Source organism: Colossoma macropomum, unplaced genomic scaffold (genome assembly GCF_904425465.1).
Source record: "Colossoma macropomum unplaced genomic scaffold, Colossoma_macropomum, whole genome shotgun sequence".
Taxonomy (NCBI): domain Eukaryota; kingdom Metazoa; phylum Chordata; class Actinopteri; order Characiformes; family Serrasalmidae; genus Colossoma; species Colossoma macropomum.
Genome location: NW_023494801.1, coordinates 17064372 through 17090646, shown reverse-complemented (window position 1 = coordinate 17090646; position 26275 = coordinate 17064372). Strand labels below are relative to the sequence as shown.

At 38.3% G+C, this 26275-nt stretch overlaps 1 protein-coding gene across 1 annotated transcript in view; it reads left to right on the top strand.

Annotated features, from left to right (window-relative positions):
- The window catches only part of LOC118821619 (heparan sulfate glucosamine 3-O-sulfotransferase 6-like), a 30731-nt gene extending 5772 nt beyond the window's left edge, over window positions 1–24959 (top strand). The window contains exon 2 of the mRNA XM_036590317.1: window positions 22193–24959. Within this exon, the coding sequence (XP_036446210.1) occupies window positions 22193–22811 (619 nt within the window). The 3' untranslated portion in view covers window positions 22812–24959. The remainder of the gene's footprint in view (window positions 1–22192) is intronic.
- The last annotated feature ends 1316 nt before the right edge of the window (window positions 24960–26275 follow it).

Sequence of the window (26275 nt, the reverse complement as noted above, 5' to 3'; positions counted from 1 at the left end):
GCATATATATATTTATATAGATACATGAATGATTTATTTACTATGTATTTTTGCTTGGTTATTACATATGTTTGTTGTGGCAGTAGCCATTACCGCCTCGCACACTTGAAAGACAATACTGGGAGTGAGAACATCCTAATGCCTGTGGTTCAGGATGGAGTAGTTTTCAAACTGTGTGTGTGTTTTGTGACATTTGGTCAATATTGGTTAAGTTACTCGTCTCCTGCATGGGAGAGCAGGATCCGATCCCAGCATAGAGAAGCACTTGTGCCAGCAGCGTTAACAGTGTCTCTCTGGTGCTGTATGTGAGGTAATTTGATCTGTTCTGTCATTGCTGTCCAACCCGTGTGTTTATAACGATTAAAATACGATTTATCGTACAGCCCTACTAACAATTCAGTGAATTTTTATGTTTTTGCAGAACATTAAAGTTTTCCTTGTGTTTGCAAGTTTCAAAATTTGAAGTGAATTAACTTCTGCTTGTTCCCAAGGACACGTTGTTAAGGACATGACTGAGAAGGCAGAGATTTTGTGGCTTTTATTGCTAAATAGGCTAGGTTGGTAGAAAGAAAGCAGTTAAAATATATTTCTCTAACTAACATTTCTCTCACTAACATGTTGGCACATCGTCCACTGAAAAGGAGAAAATCACGTGCAACGCACAGCTCTACAATATCAAATCTGTTTTTTTTCCCTTCTTCGAGGTTAAAAATAAAGATGCCAAAGCACTTCTTTGGAGCGTTGACAAAGATGAACCACTTTGGTTCCCTTTTACTGCATAGTTGCAACTAGGTTTTCATCCTAATCTCTGTCTATCACATCTGTATTATATGGCCGCTTACCACAGATAATTGTTAGACATGTTTCCCTGCACTGTGAGAAAAAGAGGTACCGTGCAGGTGCATTTTTCATTCATCAAGGTAAAAACAATGTAAATGTCCCCCCAAAGATACAAGAATGGATTAAGGTGTAATCGGTAATGCATGTTTGTTTAAATGTATATGTGTAGAATGTAAGCTCCCCTTGTTCTATTGTAAATAGCTTTTTAAAGGAAGATATTTGTAAAATACTGGAAAAGCTTTGTCATAGATTTGGATTTGCATTCCATTTTATTGGATTTCCATTGTATATTCACTTGTCCATATATGGAGGTAGCATTGATGCATTTTGTCAGTGTACTTTTGTGTAACCAAAGAGCCATTTCGAAATAAATATATAAAAAAAAGAAGTCCAAACATTTTCCCAGAAAAAATTTTTACATATTTCTACCTTTTCATAACCTAATGTTTTAGAACAAAACAATAAAATAAATATACAAATACACTTGCATTAGATTATGGTACAATCATGTCCCCTAATTAAAGGTACTAAGATGTACCCTTGAGGGTACCCCCACAGTGACAAGAGGGGTACTGCCCTAGTGTCATTTGGTACCTTTTTTCTGAGAATCTGAGCAGAAAATCTAGTGATTCTAAACACAATAACTAAATTCAATGACAGGTTCTTTAGGGAATCAAAGTGGTTCTTCTATGGCATCACTCCAAAGAACCCTTATTTTGAATGCAGAATGAAAAGTTCCAAAGGTCAACAAATTCTCTCTTCAAACTCAAAAATAAGCACTTTTTTGCATCTACCTTTTCACTCGCTTATGCAGACGACTGACAGTGTTCTGTCACCATTGCACCCAAGAGGAATGGGGTTGGGTGACCCTGAGGCCGCAGGTCATACGTTGTGTGTCAAAGCAAACTCAGAGCACCCCGGCTTCCTGCCCCTCCTTCACCAGCCCGAGAGGGTTCTTCTGACTCGCTGCCACACTTGGATGCACACGTACTGCTTCAAGCTCACAATGCATTCATTTACAACCTTCCTCAGAGCGAAGTGTCTGACACTTCTCTGATCCACCTGTGGTGGGACTCCACTCAGCAGGGAATGTTCATAGATTTTCCTGACAGTGTCTTTTTCTGCTTGTGCCATGTGGTCGCCTTGTCAAAGAATTCATCTCAGGGCTCAGTTTAAAGGCTGCCTGTCGTAGTTCAGAAGAGGAGGAGAAGAGGATTCTGTGTGATAGTGAAACATCCAAAAGCTTGGTGCAGTATTTGTACTGCTGCAATGAGGGGGTCATTAAGAGAACAGGCCCGTGCACAGACATTTTAGAGGACAAGAACTAAAAAGGAAAAAAGGGTAGTGTCCTGTTTCAGATTAAGGCAAAGATATTGTTAGGAGTTTTGCCTTAAAGTAATGCGGTAATATGCGGAAACGGGAGAGTTCTTAGCAGAGCAGGGCATCACACCCACAGTCCCACGAGACAGTAGCATAGGCCTGTGACAATTATGACCTAATTGCCTAATCACAATTATTTAGGAAGATTACAGTTGTTTGAGATGATTACAATTATTTAAGCTGTCTTTTTCCACAGTTATTAGATTTTGCAGTCATATTATGTTGCAACAATTAGAACATGGGTTGGGTGCGTTAGTTTGAGGCCAATAAATGTAAATTCATTGTGACACATAATGGGTCATGAAAACATGTTTGTTAGCTATGTAGCTAATTCTAACATTTTTGGTATGTATGCTAGCTGAGTATTGTGCATATATTTTTACTTTCAAGAAAAAATGTAGCATTGTTTGATTTGTCTGATTCTGTGTAGACACAGAAAGAAACATCATCAGACATTATCAGCTTTTCCGGTGGGATTTTCAGTGATGTAATGACTTGCATGACATGTTAATGAAGTAATGAGGTAAAAAAAAATCTTCGCAGTCCCCTCCGCCACCCCATCTCCTCCCCATTCCTCAGTCCTGCATCAGTCCTACTACAGCTATGAGGGGGGATCTGGCCTTCTAGCTACAGGCAGAAGCTGCCCAGAACTCCAGCCCAAGTTCTCAGAGTTCTCCCCTCCCCTTCCTCAATCAATTCTCCCTCATACCACCACCACATGTTGAAGGCATGGTCTGAACTCACAAAAGATCCTTATCAGTAGTATGAGCATCAGTAACAATGCAAAAATGCGAAAACGCAAATCATACCTATTCCTAATTAAGATAACATAATAATCCATTTAACCATTTGCATGAATTAGAGCACCAGTAGTGAGTAAACAAGCACTTGTCCACTAATACTGTAGATTTTGTTTACATGTGTTTGTGTGTGTCTTGACTGTGTGTGCTTGGGTTCTGTTGATTGTCACTGTCGCAATATTATAGAAAACTTCCTTTAAAAATTAGAGGCCAGACCTGAATATTAATATGTAATTGAGCATCAAAGCCAGTATATCTTAGACAACTTGTCACTTGCCAAAGAAACGGCAAACCTCAAAATCTGGCCTGTCGAGACTTTTTCAGTGAATGCAAAAGTAGAAGGGTGTGGACTCTATTATAGCCTTGCCAAGAAAGGAAAAGCAATTTATCAAAAAATATTGTTGAGCACTAGGCCATCAAAGCAGGGGGAAATGCCCAAATGCATCTGTTGACGGCTTTCTTTTGAAACTCATTTTCGGTTGCTGCCAAGACCCTGTGTTCACTTTTCGACAGGCTGTGCTCTCATATGCTCATCTGAGGGCTTTAAGATAGACCCACATAGTGACAAAAACCCAAACAAAGGGCTTAATGGTTTTTCAGTGTTGATTCATTTGGTTTTAGAGGGTTTTGGAACAATGCTTTTCATAGAGTACGGAAAACTGCACATGCACTCAAACAGGAAAACCACCGCCTTTCATGGCATCATCGTGTGGCTGAGTGCACTCATGCCACAACAAACCTGACTTCAGGGAAGCTGTGCACTTATCTGGCATTTAAGGCTCAGCCACAGTTCTGTGTGGAGTTGGTAATTAAATCATTTGTTTTCCTGTTTGAGTGGAAACAGGTTCTCAACCATTTAAAAAGAGGTTTCTCCACACACAGATCACCAGCACCAAGAAGCAACCGTGTAGAAGTAACTAAACTACTGTTTGACCAATAAAGAAACAAATGGCTGCTAGAAGACTATATATTACAGATGGGAAGGTGATACAGGCCATTTAAAAAAGGCCTCACACCCAAAAGACATATGGGAACGTTCTCATGGTGTGCACGGTTATTTCTTACAGTGCAGATTAGTTCCATGCATGTTAAAGTCTGAAATCTGGTTTCAAGATGTGCAGTGCCTTTGACAAGAATCCTACTTGTCAAAACATATGCAAACAAAAGATTTGATGGTGCAACTTTTGTCATAAAACTCTTGTCATTCTTGATAGAACTACCTTTCCAAACTGTTTGTGCTTTTTCCCAGAAAAAAGAGGATTTTTTGGGCAAGTCTTTTGTGCAAGAACTGGGCAGGGAAACAGCAGCTATAGTCCAGATTTCAGAGCATCCAAAGATAATTGGCACAAGCTCTTAAAAATAAAAGCAACGAAAAAGGTTCTTTGGGGCAATGCCATAGAAGAACCACTTTTGGTTCCCTAAAGCCAGGAGTCTTTCAATGGATGGTTCTTTAATGTTTTGTGTAAGTGAGATGAAGAATCTTTACATAATGTAAAGGTTTAATTTCTAGTGATGCGATCACTCATAAAATTCATAATTCGGTTCAGTGCGATATAATGGTGTCTAGATTCCACATATTTTTTGATGCAGCAAAAATAAGAAGAGCCTGCAAATCTGCCTTATGTTCATATGTTAATGACTGGAGAAACAACAATTTTGGAAATGGTCATCAGCATTGCAATAGTTCTTGATGTTTCAAACATGAATTGTACTTAGGATGCTATTGAATGGGGATGACAGGGTGGTGGAGTAATGTAGGAAAAGGTCAGAAGATCAGCATGGCATTTCAATCAGAGGAAAAACTCTGGTGTGCAAATGTTGTCATCAATATGTTGACAGCTTGCCAATGAGCTGACCCCTCACCCCTGACACTGAAGGTTGCTCCTAACTGGATTGAGACTAAAATATAGATATGAATAGTTTATGAAGTGGCATTCATCATCTGGCATGACATCGAATGTATGCATGAAATGCTAACTACAGGACACATTCTGCTTATTTTGTATAATCCAGTCACGAAGCAAAGAGTATGTCTCTATCAATTGGTTATGAAAGCATTAAAGGTTTAGATAAAAGATGCCATTCAAAATGCATATTTCTTCTTGCTACACAATAGATATTATAAACAGTGTTGGGTAGTTACAGGCGTCATATAATGTGGATTACATAATCTGATTACAAAAAATAAGTACTTGTAATCACAGTAGAAAACCTTTGAAAATAGGTGTAACTATATTTTTAATGGATAAATGTTTTTGATTAAGCAACATCAATAAATAAGTGTATTAATTCTGCATAACATCAGTGTCACTATGACTAAAAGGATTAGATCAGAAATAGTCCAAAAGTAATCAGATTATATTACCTTCAACAAATTCTAAGCGTAGCTGTCTTTTCCAGTAAATTGGTTCATTCTGTGTCCAAAGTCAAATAGATTTAGTTTGGTTATCTGGGCTTCCAGTGAGAGATGAGGCTTGTTTTGGTCAAGGATCCATTTGAGAGTCCAAGGACCTCGTAAAAATCTTTGCTAACACCACAGTTCAAAGGCATCATTTTTTTTGCTTATTTTCCAGCTTTTGCATCAGTGCAGAACCACAGAAAAGACCACAACCTGGACAGTTCTAGTCTTTGTTTGTAGAGAGACGTCATTACATTTGAAGATTTTAAGATTTTTTCAAGCTCCTTCATTCTTGTTCTGCTGTGTGCCAATCTGTTTTATTTCTTGACTGCTGGATCCTTTGTGCTGTTCACCACTTCTGTATCTTCACCATCTATGGTAATATTAGTGGTCTTTATGGTTTCTTTGTACTGAGCTAAAGTTCCATCTCTTCACTCTCTTTAACTCATTAACTTTAAAAAAAAAATGGCCTGCAGGTCTTCTTGATTGTTGAGAGTCAGTGGAGACAGTCAGAGAAATCATGCACAAGCCATTAACAAGCCCAAACAGATAACCATATATTCAGCAGAGCAAACGTACATATGATCACCAGGAAGCGGAATCAACTTGACAGGACTTGATGATAAAATTTTTAGTAATGTAACTTGTAATCAGTACCAAGTAGTCTACCCAGCACTGATCACACAGTGTCTGTGTCGGTCCTTAGAACTAACACTGGTCTAGAACCTGATTCACCTTTTGGCCCATACAGTCACTGCCATGAACATGAGGTGTTGGATCTGATTCTATATCAGCTCCGTCATGAAAATCTAATCCTTTGCCATGATAAAGATCTTCCAGTGGAAATATGAATGTAAAGTACAATAAAATCCACACATTAAAATGGAAACATTGCTGGACATTAAAAAGCCATCCGTCCTCTCCACAGATGTCCTCAGGGACCAACCTCAGGCATAAAAAATGCATTTAATATGCATTGATCATGCATGACTTGAGTATTGATCAGACCAGATTAATCTCTCTCTCTCTTTGATCCTAATATAAACTTCAGATTGATTGATGGTAAGTTTAAATCTTGATGTCAGAATTAATTCAGTTCTGCCCTTGAATCTGACTTAATAATATTATGGTGGCGATCACAATTATCCCTGCAGCCTTTGACATGAGAGTTTTTAACTTAAAAAAACAAAAACTGATTATCACAAATGTTTACATTTACCAACCATGGTGCATTGACTGAGCTTTCCATCTGTGTTGCAGCACTCTATTTGTGGTGTGGTCTTTTGTACAACCTGAAATCAAGATTGACTCTCTGATAGTACTTTTATACCCTGATAGTACACATCATTTATTCATAATATCATATTATTTAAAACACAAAATTCAGATTTTTTCATAATCTTTGATGCGCTTTTTCCAGTCTGCGGTCAATTATGGTGGACTATTCGCCTCTTGTCCTAGCAGGATTTCATCCACCTTCTCCAGTGCGGATGCCGGAGGTGCTACAGGAGGTGAGTGATTGACCGCAGACTAGCATCCGACTTTGAGTCCATGTTTGTGATGACTCAGTGTGATTACCACTGACTTTAAGAGTTTAGTTCTGAAGACTCACAAACAAAGTCCTTTTGTTTTTGGTCTGAAAACTACACTTTTACGTAGCCCGTCTATCTTAAAGGTTTAATTAAACGGTACAAATATAATTCAGCAAGCAATGCAAATAGAATGTAGCACGTACGTAAAACATCAGCCCTGCACAACTACACAACTTATACATGTTTGTGACATTACTGGATTCACAAATTTTAACAAACATCATATCCGACACCAGCACTGCAACAAACTTAAAATGACTCTGAGTTGCTTAACTCTGCTCAGCTGCAAGACTGGACTTCAATAGCATTATGGTTTGGTCTTTGAAGAGGCCTTTGAATTACCTAAGCCAGCTTACTGGGAGTATTATCTTACAGAAGGTGTCTCAGTGATGTCCAGGCGGAGTAAGGGAGCTGTACGAGGTGAACGTCTTATTATATACAGTTTTATTACCTTTTAAAAGGACTCCAGCACCCACAAGTCTCCACTTGAGTGTTCTCTAGGGTTAGTAGGTATTATTGGAAATGAATGGGTTTAACGGCAGAGGAAGTGGTTTTCTGTGGGGACTGCTTGCACATCGTATTAAAAGTGTCGGCTTTATGAGGGGAAACACCATGGGGGCCAATCCTTCTGAAACACATGTGGTCAGAATTAGCATAATTTGAGGTGCACTGCGGTTCATATTTTGGAAATCCCATATAATCTTGAAGAGACTTCAATCGTGACGCTCTTCACCAGTCCAATGGCAATAAGTCACACAGGAAAAGAAGCTCATTGCTGGGAGGAAATAGCACCGTAGTACAGGCCAATATGAGATTTCTATGATGCTTGGTTGTCATGCTCAGTTGCTCTGCCGCTCCCCACAAAGAATAATGTTGGGCTAGACTGATGGAAAGTGTTCGATAAAAAGAAACGGCGCAGGCAAAGGCCAATTGCTTTGTCACACCAAATCAAACAGTTCAAAATCTATTTTCCACATCATAGGCACCACATATAATATTAAGTTAACTTTTTATTATTTTGATGTCAAAATACCAGTACATGTAAAAACACATTACTGTTAGTTTTAGAGTTTTTCAGAAGAACTTTTTGAGTCAGATAACTGAAAGTACTGTGTTTGCATTTAAGTTTGCATGAAAGAAATGGCTCTAAGCTCTACAAAGATGTAGTTGTGTCGTGACAGATCAAGGCAGCAGTGGTAAGGAAGTCTAGAATGAAATGACTGTATTGTGGGGGTTCCTGCTCATATATTTGCCACTAATGGTTCTTACAAAATGTTTGAGTTTGAATCATCCATGGATCCCGCGTGATCATCTTTAGGTGCTGGCAGTGAGGCCAAAGCTAGTGCTGTGCACCCATATAGAACACATATAAATTCAACAGGATCCCTAGAGCTGTTTTTAAGTTGATTTTGTTCAGTCTTGCTGTTTAAGATTAAAAAAGTACATGGACCATCCCACCAAATTAGTTCAAACTGCGATCCCACAGTTAAAAAAAAAATATTTAAAAAACAATAAAGTATTCAGATTTCAGGTATTTTCAGGGATGTTATGATATAGTTAAACCCAAGGCATTAAAAAAATAGCAATAAGCTCAATATATACAGAATCATCAAAATCACCTTATTTAAGCCACACTCCTCCATTTTAGAGCAGGAAGTGAGACTGCATCCCTGTCCCTCATGGCCACATGGTGAGCAGTTAGATCCCCCTGTTTTGAAGTAAATGTGTCCCAGAGTCTGAAAGTGTGTTACCTTAAGAACTGTCACAACTAAAACATTGTCTGCAATTATGTAAACGTTTTTGTGTTTTGATGAAAAATATCATCATTGTATGTGTGTACAGCTGTTCAAAGATGTGTTTTTTATTCATATGCAGTCAGCGTTTTTGAGTTATGCTCAAATGTACCTAAAACACTACCGAAACAGTCAATACTCAAACATTTGATAAAGTTTCAGTAGGGTTATGATTGTTTTGGTAGTGATTTAGTCATTTATTTTAATAAAAACTAAGCTAAATAAAATTATGGTATAGGATCATTCAAAGCAAAAGGATTTTAGTCTAAAGTCCATGTATTTCCAGTTCTGACTTTGAACCATTCTGGTAGAATGGTCCATAAACGCTACTGTGCACAACTCTTAGGTCACCTGAGAAAATTATATTTAAAGCTATTTATCTGGGCAGTACGTGTTCATTCTCCAAAAAAATACTAATATTGTAAATACAAGTAAAAATAAAATGTGATTTTATGTCAGTGAGTTAGACGAACCAGTTCTAAACATGACAAACTAGTATATGTAGTTACCATCCAATACCTGGTTTGATTTACTAATAATCCATTGCATGTACGTTATTAAGTCAGTGTTCTGAATTGAACAAACCTATGCAATAACTGGAGCTGAAATCCATCTCTGTAACCAGCTCAGAAACTTTTTCTTTGTCACTTTTAACTATATTCATGTTAATTTGCAATTATTGTAATGTTATGTAGAGCTTTAATGAGCCAAACCATACTTACTGCCCAGATAAATAGTTTGAAACAATTCTCTTGGCTGGCTTAAGACATTCACTTTATTATTTACACAGTACTTTATTTGACATGCAGTTGAGTTCAAAACCACCTCTGTGTCTGACTCCAGTGAAGAATTCTGGCATAATGTGGAAAGCTGTGGACGGTTCTCACAGTGCTCTTAGCCGATTTCTTGTCACAGTCATCCATCCTGAGGCCATGATTCTGCCCGTCACTGTACAAGCTTGTCTGTCCATGGAAACCTGGCGCCTCATCGGGCTTGGCTGTCCAACATGTCAGCTTCTGTCCCCTGAAGACAGAGCCTGTGAGACAACATGTAAAACCACAGAGCAGCATTGTCCACTTTTGGCCCAGTTTGAGTCTGCACCCTTGTTTCCCTGCGTTAGCGTAGTCACTCTGTAAAGTTCTACTTTTTGGTTCCAAAGAATTAACTATTTAAACTGCACTCTTGTATGTGGGCCCATGCTTCAATTCCTCACTCTCATAACTTTTGAAGAGCCAGAGAACCAGGAGATCAGCTGCATGTAATACAGCAGATCATTCCTTCATTACATAACTTACAGAACAGTAGTCACTGAATAATTCATAATAGATTCTTAATAATTAATCATAAGATTTCAGTTTCTGTGTAATAAGTCTAACTGTTAAGAAGTTAACCCCTAGAACAGAGGTTTCCACTTTCCAGTCCTGTACTTTCTGAACACTGGTAGTTAATTGAACTGCTGATGCAGTTGATTGGCCATCTAGGGCTATACCTACCAGTGTGTGCAAAATCCATGACTGGATTACATGACTTTTTACACAACAGTTTCTATAACTGTATTAAAATATAAAATTGTACTAAGTATTTTAATTAAAAAAAGGATAATTATATAAAATGTTTTATAAAAAACTTAAGAAAAAAGAAAAACTTAATGTAAAACTTGCATACTTTCTTTGAGTACATGCTGTTTTGTCTTTTTGGCCCTCGGCTCATCATTGTTGGCCCCACTGACAAAAACTTTTGCTATTCCTGTTTTGTTTCACTCAACTTTAACACTTGTGTAGTTATCACAGTGTACCAACAATAGTCATAATTAATTTTTAATGACCATTTTTCAACCCGTCATTGTCCCTTTTTGTTTTTGTTGCTGTGCCAGTATACCTATGCAAAATTTGAACACACCTGGTCAAATTCCATGTTTTGTTGATTTTGTAAGTGAAATTAAGTAACACATCTTCTGCAGAAAACACAAATAAATAGGACAGCTTTTAAAACAATTGTGCACAATTTCTATTTATTTCATATTAAAAATAAATAAAACAAAATATAAAACGTGCCATAACTTTGGCATGAGCCATGTTTCTTTTACCAATATGGTACATTTGGCAAATAATAAGCAAGCAAGCAAGTATTTGTGCATTAAAATGTGTTCACTGTAGAATATGTGTTTTCACTTAGAAAATCAACATCATTTGACCAGGGGTACTTTTGCATACGACTGTATGTAAATGGTCTCTGTTCTGATTGGCTGTCCTGTAAAAGCAGCCTGGGCTGAAACACTCCTTATAACGTCAGTGTAAATGGGCAGGGCTAAGGTGCAGAATAAGGAAAAATATGCATATTCGTACATTCATATCAGCATGACTATGCTTGTTTTAATGAGCTACAACAAGCAGTGATTAGTACATAACTGCACCACGCTTTTGTTATTGTATGTCATAACAACTTCTAAAGGGTTAATTAACTTAAAAACGGTCACGTCTTCAAGAGGTTCGTTCCACTTTTCACTCATATTCTTTTTCAACTGCACACATAAATATACCATTGGGCGGTGAGTGATATTATGAAAATGATAACTCTTATAGCTGTAGCACAGGTCCAGACACGCTGAACAGAAGATGCATGTCTGAATATTGAGTGTGCATGTGTGGAAAAAGCTATGGATTGATAAATACTCAAAAGGGGCATAAAGAAGCAAGCCGAGTTGCATTTGTCCATCTGTGACCTGCTCCTGTCAGATTCTTAACAGCTAAAAGTGAGCTTCCTCAGTGCAGAGGGCTGTAACGTTTACTAGGAAGACTTTATGGCCTGTAATAACAGTAGTCTGACAGCACTGAAACAAAACTGCTGACTGTCTGTGTTGTCCAATATGACATTTATTGCTGAAGTGGTCATCATGGTGACATTAACAACTATTAGTATGCCAACAAAAATGCACTCCATTGCTTTCATAAGTGCTGTCTCTTTTATGTGTGCATTTCAAAAGTTGAAATGTTTTGCTATGCTGAAGAAGAGTTTGATTCTGTCATATTTCAAGACTCTGTAAGCTCTAGCGGTTACTCTACTTACTCCTAACTCCATGAACTTGCAATGCTTTCTGTGTCCTTACACAGATATGTCAAGTTGCATATCAGTAGTGACTTGACTACCACAGGGCTGTACAATGTAACAGTCTTGTCTTTTTTGTATTTAACAACTCTGATGGAACCATAATGTCAGATACATCATTTTCATGTTTTGCCAGGAAAGATGAAAGGCTGCAATCTGGCTTTATCTGGTTAAAGGTTTTTTTCCAGAGATTTTTCAAAGTTTCTGCATAATTTCATCAGTGAGATGTAAACAAAGTCATTCAGCGGGCTTTGATAAGAAATGACGCATCTGTAGAGACACTGACCAGTGATCTCTACAATGCAAATATAGCCATTTTCTCTTCTGTGAAAACATGCTATGAACTTAAATGTGCCTTTGGAGTTTTATCTGTAATGTTGATGATGCTAAAATAGTGGTAAATGTGAAAAAGCTGTTTCCTTACATTCCCTGCATGTTCAACTCCACCATAAATGGATAAATGGATCACAAAACACGCAGCATATTCATAACCATTTCATATAACTTTGTGTTGGTTTTCATTTTCTTGCATCATTTGAAAATTCCACTTACTCTTTGCATTGTGTTAAAATTTCATGATGAATAGACCAAAACAAAATGGTCCAAAATGACTTGGAAATCTAATTACATTAACTATATGTCATCGCTGTCCAAAGAAAAACAAGTATCTTCAAAATAGTAACTTTACAGGAGATGGCAAAAAATTTCTTATTTTGAAAAAAGCAGTTGACATCTTGTGAGCTAGTTGGGTCCCAGATGTCTCGGGTGCGCCCCCAGCAACTGCATGGATTTGTTAAATTCCATCACCAATATGCTTGATTTAACATAACGAAGTATTGATTGGCCAAACCAGATGTTAAATGATATCCACAAGTAATACTGGGCTGCCCCAAGGAGAAGTTTGGAAATGGTTAAACAAACACATTGACATATGTAAGAACACTACTTATTGTATTCAGATGTTGTTTGTATTAATTCTGATATTATTGCCTAGATAAATGCCTTTAAAAACTAATTTTTTCAGGAGCCTAAAACTTGAGTGCAGTGCAATATATATATATATATATATATATGTAAAGAGAGAGAGAGAGAGACAGAGAGAGAGCACTATCAGAAAACACTGATTTCATTTAAAAGCCACGCACATCATACATATGACAATTAAATAGTTCAACTTGATAGCCATCGTAAATCTTCCAGATATTCCTGATACTACCCCTGCCCCACCCTGAACACACCACTCTGTTCATGTAGTCATTTTTTAATTTTTTTCCCACCATAGTTTTCATGTTGACATTTGATTTACATCCTCCATCTGCTAATCTTCATTACAGTAACATTGTACTGCAACTTTGTAACGTGATTCAGGATTGTGGCTGGAGTTCCCATGGCCTGCCTCTGTCTTTAGGGCCTTGATTAGCGCCCTGTGTGCACACAACATCTGGTAGTAGCTGAAGTAATGATCATTGAATAATTTTGTTACAAGCTTATTTTCTGATGCTTTTAAACTTTGAATCAAAAACATGGTTTGAGACACACCAGACTCATACCCACTTTATCTGGCTGTGGAGAACTGGACATGGCTGCTGGTTCTTGAGAAGGGGGTGATTTAAGTCTGCTAAAGTGTGCTAAATGCTAGGGTGCAGGAAAATGAGTGGTGTGGAGTACTCGTATGATCGTGATGGAGAGAAACGCACATGTATAATCAGTGGCAAATTGCTACTAGTGTGTGCATTCCCAGAACAGCGGGTCGCTGTCTGCCTAATAGTGCCAGTCACTACTTTTTTCCACTAATGTTTCAGAACACCATGACACCACGTCTTCCTTTTAGTTAAATCGTACACTGCGTATCTTGTCAACAAGATAATGAGTCATCCAGATTTCAAGCGTGATCAAATTAATGACCACTGAACTTAAAGGCCTGGGGCTTACAATTACCCTGCCATGAGCTGCTGATGTTTAGTGGAATTGTTAGTAAGAGCTGGCAGTAAATGGAGTTGTGCAATACATTTTAAAGAAATGTATGAAACTGGTACACTCTACCTGGAGTTATGCAATAATTTTGGAATAAAGACAACACAAAGCTCTTCCTTCTGGCTAATACCCTACAGTAAATAAACACACCTGTATCTATTTGAAAGTAGAAAAACTTCAGTGTTTTCTCTAGATTATAATCTACTTCGTCTGTTCTCAAGTCTGTTAATTAGGTTAGTTTTTATAGGAGACACACCAGGCAGCTTTCCAGTACTGAGAGATTTCAAAACCCAGCAAAGAACATATCCTCCTGCTCTCCACTGAAAAATAGAGTTACAACTGAGATTATCTTTGGATCATACAGAGAAAGGATCTGTGAGATGCTTTTATGACTTGTTAGAAATGTTATATATATTGAAACAGCTATTGTTATTTGTTATATACAGTATATATACGTATATATATATATATATATATATATATATATATATATATATATATATATATACATAAAAGAATGCTTTTTCCTTCTTCATACACACATACATCATTGTCGTCCCCAAAATGTTATTTCCACTTATTATTTATCACTTGAGCGCAGCAGCTGTGCTTTACATCATGTCAAAATTTCATGATGAATAAACCAATAGAAATAGTTCAAAATTACTTTTAAAAACTCTCATTATGTTTTTGTTTTCTCCTGTAAAGTTATCATTTTGGAAATACTTGTGTATATATATCTATATCGCTGTTGTCTGAACAAAACCCCGTATCTCCAAAATGGTAACTTTACAGGAGAAGGACAAAACACACCTCACTTTTAAAATAAGTCAATGGAACCAGACATTCTTCCAAGTCATTTTGGGCTGTTTCTTTTGGTCCATTCGTCATTAAATTAACACACAATGTAAAGAACAACAGGCAAAAACAACAAAAATGGAGATACAAGGTTTTGTTCCAGCATGAAACTCCAAAATATATTATTGTTACACTTATGTAGGTAAAAGGGGGGTTGGAATGGAAGCCACTTCCACTTCCATTATGATGATGAGAAAGTTTCTTACAGTTAAGGTGCTATCTAAATGGTAAGTGTGAATGTAAAATAAAGGCAAAAATGGCCTAATTATGAGAAACATTCTGATTACAGTGACTCGCTTAATGCCTTACTTTATTTTTCAAGTGGCTGGAACGGGCCTCCATTGTTTGAACATCAACCTCCAGTTAATATAATACTCCTCTCCTTATTCTCAACTTATTTCATTGCCTTGTTCATATACATATTTTACTGAAGATATGTTTTGCACTGTAGTCAGGCCGAATACAGGCAGAATACACAACACTACACCATATTAATTCACTTTTTCAAGCGCCTTCTCAGTCTAGGACTTGAAGGGCTATTTTTAATCCTGCGAGACAACAATTAATGATTTTTGTTGGTGCCATGGCCACATTAACTATGGATGAATTGAGCTAGACAGCTTTCAGTCATTCTGTGATATAACAATACTTATCAGAGGGACTTTTAGAGCCATTGAGGAGGAGGCAGAACACACATACACACACATATATAACCTCAGTCTCCTTCTGTCCTCCTCAGTGCCACCTCACACCTCGGAGACAGACACATTGATCTGCAGTAATTGTGGCGCAGAGTGGCAGAAACATGGATATGTGTGGAGATGTGATACTGCACTGAGGCTGAGCTCTACTCTGCTTAGAGGAGTTAATAGATTTTCTTTTTACCTTTTGAGAAAACCTTGCCCTGGGTCCGTCTCAAATGACCCACCGCTGTATATTTAGGATATTAGGACTTGGCTTGGATGTACAGTTGTAGGAAAGATATTTAATTGGTAGATTTACATGATATGGAGGGGTTTTAAGCTTTGCAGACGTTCTTTGCATTCTCACGTCTTAATGAGAAAAATAATTCCTTAAAGAACTATCCACTGAAGGGTTCTTTAGGGAACCCAAAGTGCTTCGTCTATGGCATCGCTCTAAATAAAGAACCCCTTTGGCACCTTTATTTGTATGTGGTCTGCACTATAGGTCAAAAGTATGGACACATCACAAGCAGTGATGTTTAATCATTCTTTTATTCATTCATCAACAAAGCTGCTTATCCTCCTGTATTGTGGGGGGGAGCTGGAGCCTATCCCAGTGCTCATTGAGCAGAAGGCAGGAAACACCCTGGACAGGTCACCAGTCCATTACAGGGCAGAGACACAGACATACATATTCACACACAAACTCACACTTAGGAGCAGTTTAGTCTTTGGACTGAGTAAGGAAACCCACGCAGACATGGAGAGAACATGCAAGCTCCTTACAGAAAGGACCCTGGTCACCCAGCCAGGGAATCGAACCCAGCCCTTCTAGCTATGAGGCAACACTTTTGCGCCGTTTGGCTCATGACGAGTTTCGCTCACTGTACATAGCGAAATTTGAACCTTTGCAAGCTCTCAGTAGAGCAGTTTAGACAGCCCTTTGTCAACTGTTCATAGAACAATAATTCTGAAATCTTTTCTTTGTGCTTCAGAAGAACAGAAAATGTATTTACTCAAAACACACTTACAGCAAAAGTAGTAGTGGGTATACTGGTTGAAACTGGTTCAGTTTTTGTCATAACTTTTATACCAGTATGCCGCAAGTAAGTGCATGCTGTAGTGCAAAGCACAATAGCATATTCCAGTCAGGGATGCAGGGTTGCCAACTCCCATGGTTCTGGCATGAGACGAACAATTTTGGGTCTTTTCTCAAGCTCCCACGCTGTGCAACAAAATCTCATAACCTATTTTTTTCATGTTATTTCTGCAAGATAACATCCAATAGACTTATATTGTAATCTATTGAGAACAGATTGGACCTATCTCTTGCTGTTCTGTCTTTTTTATATCATAAAGGTATTAGAGTGCACGTGCAGTACTGAATGAAGTATGGAGTAATTTCCCCCAGGGCAGAAAGCATCTGACGTTCCTCGGATCAGCTACTGATGCGTTCAAGTTCCTGTTTAACTTCATCTGTTCAATATCCATGGCCAACTGAGATGGAGTAGTTACTGAAAAAATCAACTAAAAATTACTAGTTACTTCTCACAAATTGTACGTATTTACTTTAGAATTGACTTCTAACTCTCCCATAATCAGACAAATCTGGAGAATTCGCTTTAGTACTTATTTAGCAATAAACAGCTAGTCACAGTAAACATCATTTGGGAGGCTTGTCACTATCCACGAATGTCATGAACCGCTAATGTTGTTTGAACTCTTAGAAACTAGTCAGTACAAACAGTTCAAAAACAGCTGCTTTAAAATGCATATCTGCTTTAACACAGCTTACAACACACCTGTACTAGGTATTCAGTGTTCTCAATGGCTTGGTTCAGGTATGTATGGAGCTGAGTTAGAGCAAAAATTTGGTCCAGTGCATGCTTAGGGTTAGGGTTAAACAATATTGACTATATTGTTTAGCTATAGACTGTATATTGTTTACTATAATGCAGAATAAAAATATTTCAGATTTAGTGTTGAAGCTGCTGGAGACATACAGCCAGCCCTTTTGTTATATATTTAAAAAAATATGTGGACATATATGGATGTATCCATGTAGCCCCTTACAATCATCTCTGCTTTGTTTAATTTTTGATTTAAGGCTTGTTTTGCCTGTGCATGCATGGCCTAACAGAGGATTACATTTGTTGAAAAACTTACCCCAGTGCTGTCAAAGCACGTCAATGTCGAACTGCACTCACTGTAGAAAGAATGAGACATGTCTTCTGTGGTCACTTTCCAAAACCAACATTTATTTATGCCAAGGATCTGTGAATGTTTATGGGTGCCCTTGAATTGACGTGCGTAGGACAGGAACCTCCATCCATATTGACCAACCATACGGGTTTCTAATACTAAAATGTCATCATGGCCATTCTCAAAGCCTTGTCATTAAACCACATATGAAATTATTCAAAGTCCTGAACGGAAGTCTTCTGACAAACAGGGCTTAATGGAATCCATGTGGTAAATATCAGTGGGGTAATTGGATGTGGTGGAAATGAATTAAGTAGCTGTAGTACAGAGCATTTTATTTATTGAAGGGTTAGGTCACAACAGTTCATCCTAGCTTCAGTTATGAATACTTTAGAACACAGCTGTATTTAAACTTAGGTTAAGGAGATCAACACTGTTTAACTTAGTTCTTTCTTTTTTAACAATTTAATGGTTTTGTATTTAACAAAAAAATCTGAATTTGCCACCAGTGTTGGAAATTTGTGGATCAGTCAAGATCAATATCATTAAATCTGTTTGCTGCCAGGTTAACAGTATTCTGTATTTTCCAAAACATTTATATGATTAAATCTGGTACTGTACTGTAAATCTGGTAATTGTACTCTATACGTTTGTAGACACCTGCTCACTCAGAGTTTCTTCTGAAATTAAGGGTATTAATAGAAATTAATAGAAAATTGCTGTGAGGATTTGATTGCATTCAGCAACAAGAGCATTAGTGAGGTCAGGAACTGATGTTAGATGAATAGTTCTGGATCACAAACTTCATTCCCACTCATCCCAAAGGTATTGGATGGAGCTCTGTCACTCCAGAGACCAGTTCTACTACTCCATTCTAATTATCCTTTAACAATCATTTCTACTTTCAGTGGACAGTTATTTATTATTATCATTTTGTTATTTTTCCAGCTTTCTAACCTAAACTCTACCTGCTGCATCTGTAGCGTACAATCACTGACACACTTCTCTGAACAGAAAACTTGTTAATGCAAAACACATTTATAATAGAAGGTAAGTTCTCTTATGTGTGTTTGTTGACTCAACAAAAGTTCTTTAGGGAACTAAAGTAAGCTCTTCTATAGCATCACTCCAAAAAAAAGTTTTTTTGTGTGTATGTGATTAATCTTGAAACACGAACATGTTAAATGTGATAAATTGAGGCTATGTTTCAGATTGACACTCCTTTTTTTTTACGTGTGTATGAAGATAAAGACATATTTTAGTGGTTCACAACAGACATGTACTTTAATCAGACCCAAGCCGCATCTATTAGCTGTACACCATTAACTGTAGACCCCCAAACCACATCTGACTTAACCAAGGAATTAGCTGTGGTGTTTAAGACAAGACGCCTTGTCCCACAGACCTTTTTCCTGTGCCCGACATCTCTAGAGACCTGGACACAGCACATCTCTTCTCCTCATATGCACACAGAAGGGGCCTGAGACAGTGGGGAAGGGGAGGAGGAAGTCTTGGGGCAAATTACTGTTAAGTGGTTCTTGTGGCTTTGTGGCTTTTGCTGATCAGATCCTTATTGAGTGGCATCCTGTTTCACATGAGGTCCAAAAGCCTCCTTTAATCACACCACTTTACAGAGCTGGGCCTGTACACGGCAACTGACAAAGACAACCTCCAGCATTTGATTTACCTCACATGTAAGAAAACAAAAGCTTGAAGCCATTGGTGGTTTGGCTCAGATGAGGAGCAGCAACGTACGCTTCCAATGTAATCTGCTGGCAGGAGGGGCGGTCATTAGTTCTTCGCAGTTGGTGCAAATTAAATGAAGAGAAAACTATTTATGTGCTTATATAAGATGTTCTGAATCTTTGTTTTGGAGCACATGGACCTGCTGTGACCTTGGAGAGCTTAAATGTGATATGTGTATATGTTCTCAGATTCATGCTCTTCTGTGAGCAATTGATCGTTCAATCCTGATACATTTTTATACTTTCAAACTGCTTTATGCATCATAATTTGGTTGGGCTGCACATTATATCATTGGCTAATCATTATAACAATATTGACCTTTACAGTGCTGTTATCACAGACTTGAAAAGAGCCCAAAATCAGTCACAGTGCTCTTTTGTTCCAGATGGGTTTTGATGAATCAAGATACGTCACGTGATCCAACAATTGTAATAATTTTGGTCAAACCTCTGGCCAAACAACATCATTTGTTGTTTTTTTGAACTATGAAAAGAAGTGAACGCTACCTCTGTAGCAAACTCTGTTTTAGTTATATTTGATTAACTTATAATGGAAATGTTAAGCAGTAAATATGGCATGTGCAAAAGTTTCAGCTGTAAAGTCTCAGAACTTAATTATCTCATTAGGCCTTAAATGATTTGTAGGCAAGTCAAGAATTGTCATTAGGAATTGTCAGCTAATAACAATTCTGGAGGGTAATATATTCTCTGACTCTTCATAACATGTGCTAACACTCAACAGCCATGAGCTCTTATAAGCAGCTGGTTGAGGATCTAAAAGTGATGCCTACAAAGCAGGAGAAGGCTATAAAAAGATATCAAAGCACTTACAGCTTGAAATTTCCACTTTCTGATATGTCATTAAGAAATGACAGTTAAGGGGAACTGTGAAAGTCAAGGCAGAATCTGGAAGACCAAGCAAACCCTTAGATAGAACTGCTCATATGCTGGCCAGAAAGGCAAAGCAAAACCCCCATGTGACAGCAAAGAACTTGCAAAAGGTTTAGCTCACACAAGCGTGGCGGTGCATCTGCTGTTTGAAATAAGCAAAAGAACGTCTAGGTAAACCAGAGTCATTTTGGAAACAAGTGTAAAATAGAATAGAATAGTTTGGCCACCATTACCACAGGTATGTTCAGAGAAAAAAAGAGCTGCATTTAAATGAAAAGAACATTTTGTCAGCTGTCAAGCATGGGGGTGGGTTTGTTTGGAGTTGTGGCACAAAAAACACTGAATAGGTAGATGGAACAATGGATTCTTCCAAATATTAGTATATTCTGGAAGCAAATGTGATGCAGTCAGTCAAGAAACTGAAATTGAAAAGAGGCTGGCTTCTATAACAGGACAATGATCCAAAACGTACCTCAGAACTCATCACAAACTACTTCAAGAAATGCAAGCTGAAGCTTTTGGAATGGCCCTCACAGTCCTCTGACTTGAACATCATTGAAAATCTGTGGGTAGGTCTTAAACATGCTGTGCGTGCAAGACAGCTCAACAATACTGCAGAAGTAGACATTCTGCAAGGAAGAGTGGATGAAAAATTTATAAAACTAGAACAGAAAGACTCCCAGCTGGCTTCAGAAAAGTTTGCAAGCCATGATATCTGCTTTTTGTTTGTTTGTTTCATCATACACAAAATAAATGTGCATTAACATTTGCAGAAAAGGTTTTTTTTTTTTAAATAGTTTGCTATAGCGTGAAAGGGGTTTAGTTTATTTCCACCTGTTTTTACTTCTTTTTACTTCACAAGTCAAAAAAATATCATTTCATGTCAAAAATATCGTCATGTCATTTGGCCAGGAGTGCCCAAGCTTTTGCAGCTGTACATACACCAGTGTGGTTTTAATATATTGCGGGGCCTATTACTATCACAATATCTAGATATATACCCACAACAAAACAGTCCTTTGTATGTATGATACAGCCACATTGTGCAACATTGTGGCTCACATTTTGCAAAACTGTGATTCTTTCATTCTCAACATTTTGTTGAATTATACATTGCAGCATGTCTGTCTGTACTGATGGTACCCCGAAGTTCTTTTTTGTTTGCATTCAAGGTTCCTCTCTTACCTCACGCAACCTGCACTGTTCTGCACTATTCCTGAAATGGAAATTATGTAGCACTAGCACTGAAAATTGGCTCTCATCATAGCTGTACATTTGCATTGCTGTTTCCTCACAAGCAGAGGTGGGCAGAATAGCCTCACCACATAGTCAAGCAAAAAGAATTAGAAGTAAAACTAAGCACCATGTTCCATATAGAACCGCAGTGGAACTTCTTAATACATCCAGCAGGTATCAGCATAGAAACTAGAGTCTGTCAAGTGCTATTTTTTCTTTCTAGCATTCTTCAGATCTAAAATAAACCATCAAACCTTGAAAATTAGAGGTGTGAGCAACAGCAAAGCAGTCCAGCAGCTGACAAGATTCAAAGGAAACTCAAGCACAAAAGAGAATTAGTAAAAATGCGAATGACGAAAGTGGAGCTGAGTAAACAGTAGACGCATTATCTCTAATAATACCTCAGGATAAGTAAAGTTTCATTTGAAGTACAGGTCCACCAAAATTGTATGTAAGCACATAAATGAGCTACTGCAACTATTTACGACTCACTTCGGTTTGTCAGTCACTTGGGATAAAGTCTCTGCCAATGAATAAATGTTAATGTAAACTATGTAAGTGAAATGCCCAAATAATAATTGCAGACTAGTAGAGAAGGTATCTTTTTATAATTGAGTAATTGAGTTTAATCAAGTAATTGTGACAGTCCTACTATTCTTTTGCTGATTTTACCTACTAAATGCTCTGTTTTGCAGGAACCTGATGCCGAGGACTCTAGATGGCCAGATCACCATGGAGAAGACACCCAGCTACTTTGTCACCAAAGAGACCCCCTCCAGACTGTGCACCATGAACTGCAGCACAAAGCTGATCGTGGTGGTGCGGGACCCAGTGACCAGGGCCGTGTCCGACTACACGCAGACGCTGACCAAAACCCCTGGGCTGCCCTCCTTCCAGAGCCTGGCCTTCAAGAACTCCAGCTCCGGGGCTGTGGATGCCTCGTGGAGCGCCGTGCGTATCGGCCTGTACGCCCAGCACCTGGAGAACTGGCTGAGACACTTTCCTCTGTCTAGCTTCCTGTTTGTGAGTGGCGAGAGGCTGGTCAGTGACCCGGCTGGCGAAGTAGGCCGCGTTCAGGACTTTTTGGGCCTTAAGCGTATTGTTGGCGACAAGCACTTCTACTTCAACCGGACCAAGGGCTTCCCGTGCCTGAAGAAGCCCGAGGGCAGCAGCAGGCCCCGCTGCCTGGGCAAGTCCAAAGGCAGGACGCACCCACCCATCTCTTCTGAGGTGCTTCATAAACTCAGGGACTTCTACAGGCCCTTCAACCTCAGGTTCTACCAAATGAGTGGGCAAGACTTTGGCTGGGACTGAGCTTACAACAAAAAGTGTTCTTTGGAAGATTTTATGGTAGAACCAAGTGAGTGGCTTCAAGTGAACTATCCATGCTCCGCCCACAATTTACTTCTTTCACAGCAACTGTCTTGAGGTTGGACAAGGTTGATAGAATGCTGGCAAAAATCCCAATCCCAACGAATTTGCTATGTATAATTAGCTATGTAGTTCCGCTACATAACGTCAAGTTTAAAATGCTACCTAGCCGGACGATGATGTAGCTGATTGATACTAGTCAGATTTGAAAAGACAACCAATTTGTCACTGTGCTAATCATAGCTGAGTACACATAGTGCTGAAACTACTGGGGGGTGAGGAATGGTGGGGCAGTCAAACTAGGACCCATGGCACAGTAATCTTTATGGGCCCCTCATACTCATATAGATACTGACACATGACTCGCAAAGAATGTTTGTTAACAGCATACCTCACCAGTCAGCTTCCATGAACACTACACAGATAGCCTCGAAGTCTATTTATCTCCCTCTTATTCTTAATACATCTCATCCATGATCATTTTTAAAAGGATCCTTTGCAACATACAGGCTGGTATATTCATTATTTATAATTGTAATATCTTAAATAGGTAGCACAATGTAAACATTCAGTATACTAGTGGGTGGAATGGCATGTCTTGTGAGCATCTCAAGATTTGCAACAAAATAAGACATTTGTGGGTGTAGGACAGAAAGGTCAATCAAGTTGTTAAAGAATCATCCACTGAAAGGTTCTTTAGAGAGCCAAAAGTGGTTCTTCCATCATTCCAGCAAACCCTTTTTGGAAGCTTTATGTATGAAATATTTCTTTACATTAAACACCAGAGGCATTATCAGAGGAGGCAGTTCACTCAATGAAATCTGAATAGTACAGCTTGTGACACTCAACATGTTTTACAAGACGTCCCACCCTATGATAAAAAGAGTCATTTGTCTTGTTGGGAAAAGTTTAACCAGTAATAGCATCTCGCCCACTCACACTTGGTTTCCACCATTTTTTCAATGGTTTTGTGCTGTGCGTGATGGATTATGGGTGATAAAGGTCTGGAAGGATACTCTCAGAAATAAAGGGTGCATTCAAGGGGTCCTACAAACTGGGACAGCCTTTTTTTGACATAACGGGTGTGAGACGCAGCCTACTTTGACATGCACACAACTGCAGATTTAGGCTAGTACTGTTGTTGACTTTCTGAAGTCCTTACACCAGAGACAGTATCAAAGGACATGTTGTGGAGATAAGCCAGAACAACCCAAAAACAGCATTGTGTTGTGTCATTGAGCCAAAGGCCACAAAATAATTTTGTCAGATTTCAAACAATGTTGGTGTATAAATGTATTTCCCTATTCATGTTGATAGGAGCCTGGTCCATGACTGGAAATAACTACCCGGGGGCTTTGCTAAGTTGGCCGTCGAATGCACAAACTTGCCTAAGGACTTTATTACACGCTCTTTAAAATGGAGCAAGTTGGAGTTGGATGAATATAACCAAAGGAACAAGTTATCCCAGGTATAATATACTGTATATAGAAATGTGAACGTGTCTTCGTTGTGGCTTACAGTTGTTAATGAGTCAGAATATTATGTAATGCACAACATACTGTATATGACAGTGATAAAGCCATCATTTGATACACATTTTGACTTCTGACGCTGAACAGGTTCCATTATACTGTATATTTAAAGTTTGTATGTAAATTTGTTTATCCCTTGCTATGATAAGCTAGTACTGCATGAGCGTTCTTCGATCAAATACAGTTTCATGATTTTATGATGGCAAATAACCACTATGAGTACATAAAAAGTTTTTGGAAGGGTTACAAATGGTACAATGAAAAACAGCAATGTGATCTGTTATTAAGGACCACTGTACGCTCTCAGCCATTCACAAGCTACATTTTTAGTGTTTGACAGCATTTCGTCATGGATGATGCAATCTGAGTTAGATTTGACCACACAACAGTAGAAGTCTCTGGAGAATTTGAACAGTACAGTGAATTGTGTGTGAAAGGAACTTGAGACTTCCAGCAAGTGTAATTCTGTCTATATGTTGCGCACTAAAGTATTTTCAGTGTTTTCTACTGGTGAAATGCTTGAAACTGAATATGAGATTAAAAATTCATTTGAATACAATACTACATTTTTATGTTTACATTCTTAAGCATTACATTTTATTCAAGGAATATGTTGTCACTGTCATGTCCTGTCTATACCTCACAACTGCATTTTACATATGAAACATACATTACATTACATTTACATTTATAATAAATGGGAAGTAGAAACAGACCAAAATAAAACCTAATTCCATTCAACATACATTAACGTTAAGAAAGTTTTTTCTTCTCCTATGAAGGTACTATTTTTGGAGGTTTTGTTCCATGACATACATTTTCCTTGTTGACTTGCTGAGTCAACTCAAAATGCATGCTTTTAGCGCTTTTTACATGTTTTCACAAAGCAGCTTTACAGAAAATCCAGGTCCAATCCAGGTGAGCAAGCTAAGGGTGACAGTGGCAAGGAAAAACTCACTAACAGTAAGAGGAGGAAGACCTTGAGAGGAACTCGAAAGGACTCGAAAGGAGAACCCATCCTCCTATGGTTGACACCAGATAGCGAACCGATAACATAACAAGAGCAATATGAATATAGGATATGATTTTATAAATAAAATACAGTATTAAATGTAGAAAAAAAGAACTGTAACCAGCCTGTCTTTGGACAGAAGTGTTTAAATTAACCAACGATGACCGATAAGTACTGTTAGAGTTCTATCAGAGTAATGATGAGAAATAATCAGGGGCGTTGACTTGGCCTGTGAAGATCCAGGGTTCAGCCCAGTTCATGGTGAAATTGTTTTGGGATATCATCCCGTGCAGCGATTCAGCAGTGTTGTTTGGCCTGTCATAAACAAAATCATTAAAAAAAGAAGAGTGAAAACACTCAGTTAGTGGTTTGATGATGGTGGTCGTGGAGTGCGCTCTCTAAAAAGTCAGTCTAGAATCTCCTACAGGTGTTCAACCGTGTGACTGTGAAGGCCATAGCATACGATTTACATCATTTTCATACTTGTCAAACCATTCAGTGACCCCTCGTGCCCTGTCAATGTGGGCATTGTCATCCTGGAAGAGACCACCTCCATCAGAATAGAAATCTTTCATCATAGAATAAATAATGTATCTAATAACCTTGTATTGATTTGCAGTGACACCTCCCTCTAAGGGGACAAATGGTCCCAAATCATAGCAGTACAGTGCCCCCCACAGCATAACAGGGCCATTGAACCCCCTCACTGTGGGAGTCACTGTAGCATTTAGGCCTGTACAGTTCTCTTGGTGTGCACCACACATGCATTCACCCACCTGAGGAGAGTTGAGGATGACTCATCTGACCATATCACTTTTTCCACATCTCTGTAGATAAGTGCATTTTACACCACTGAACTCTCT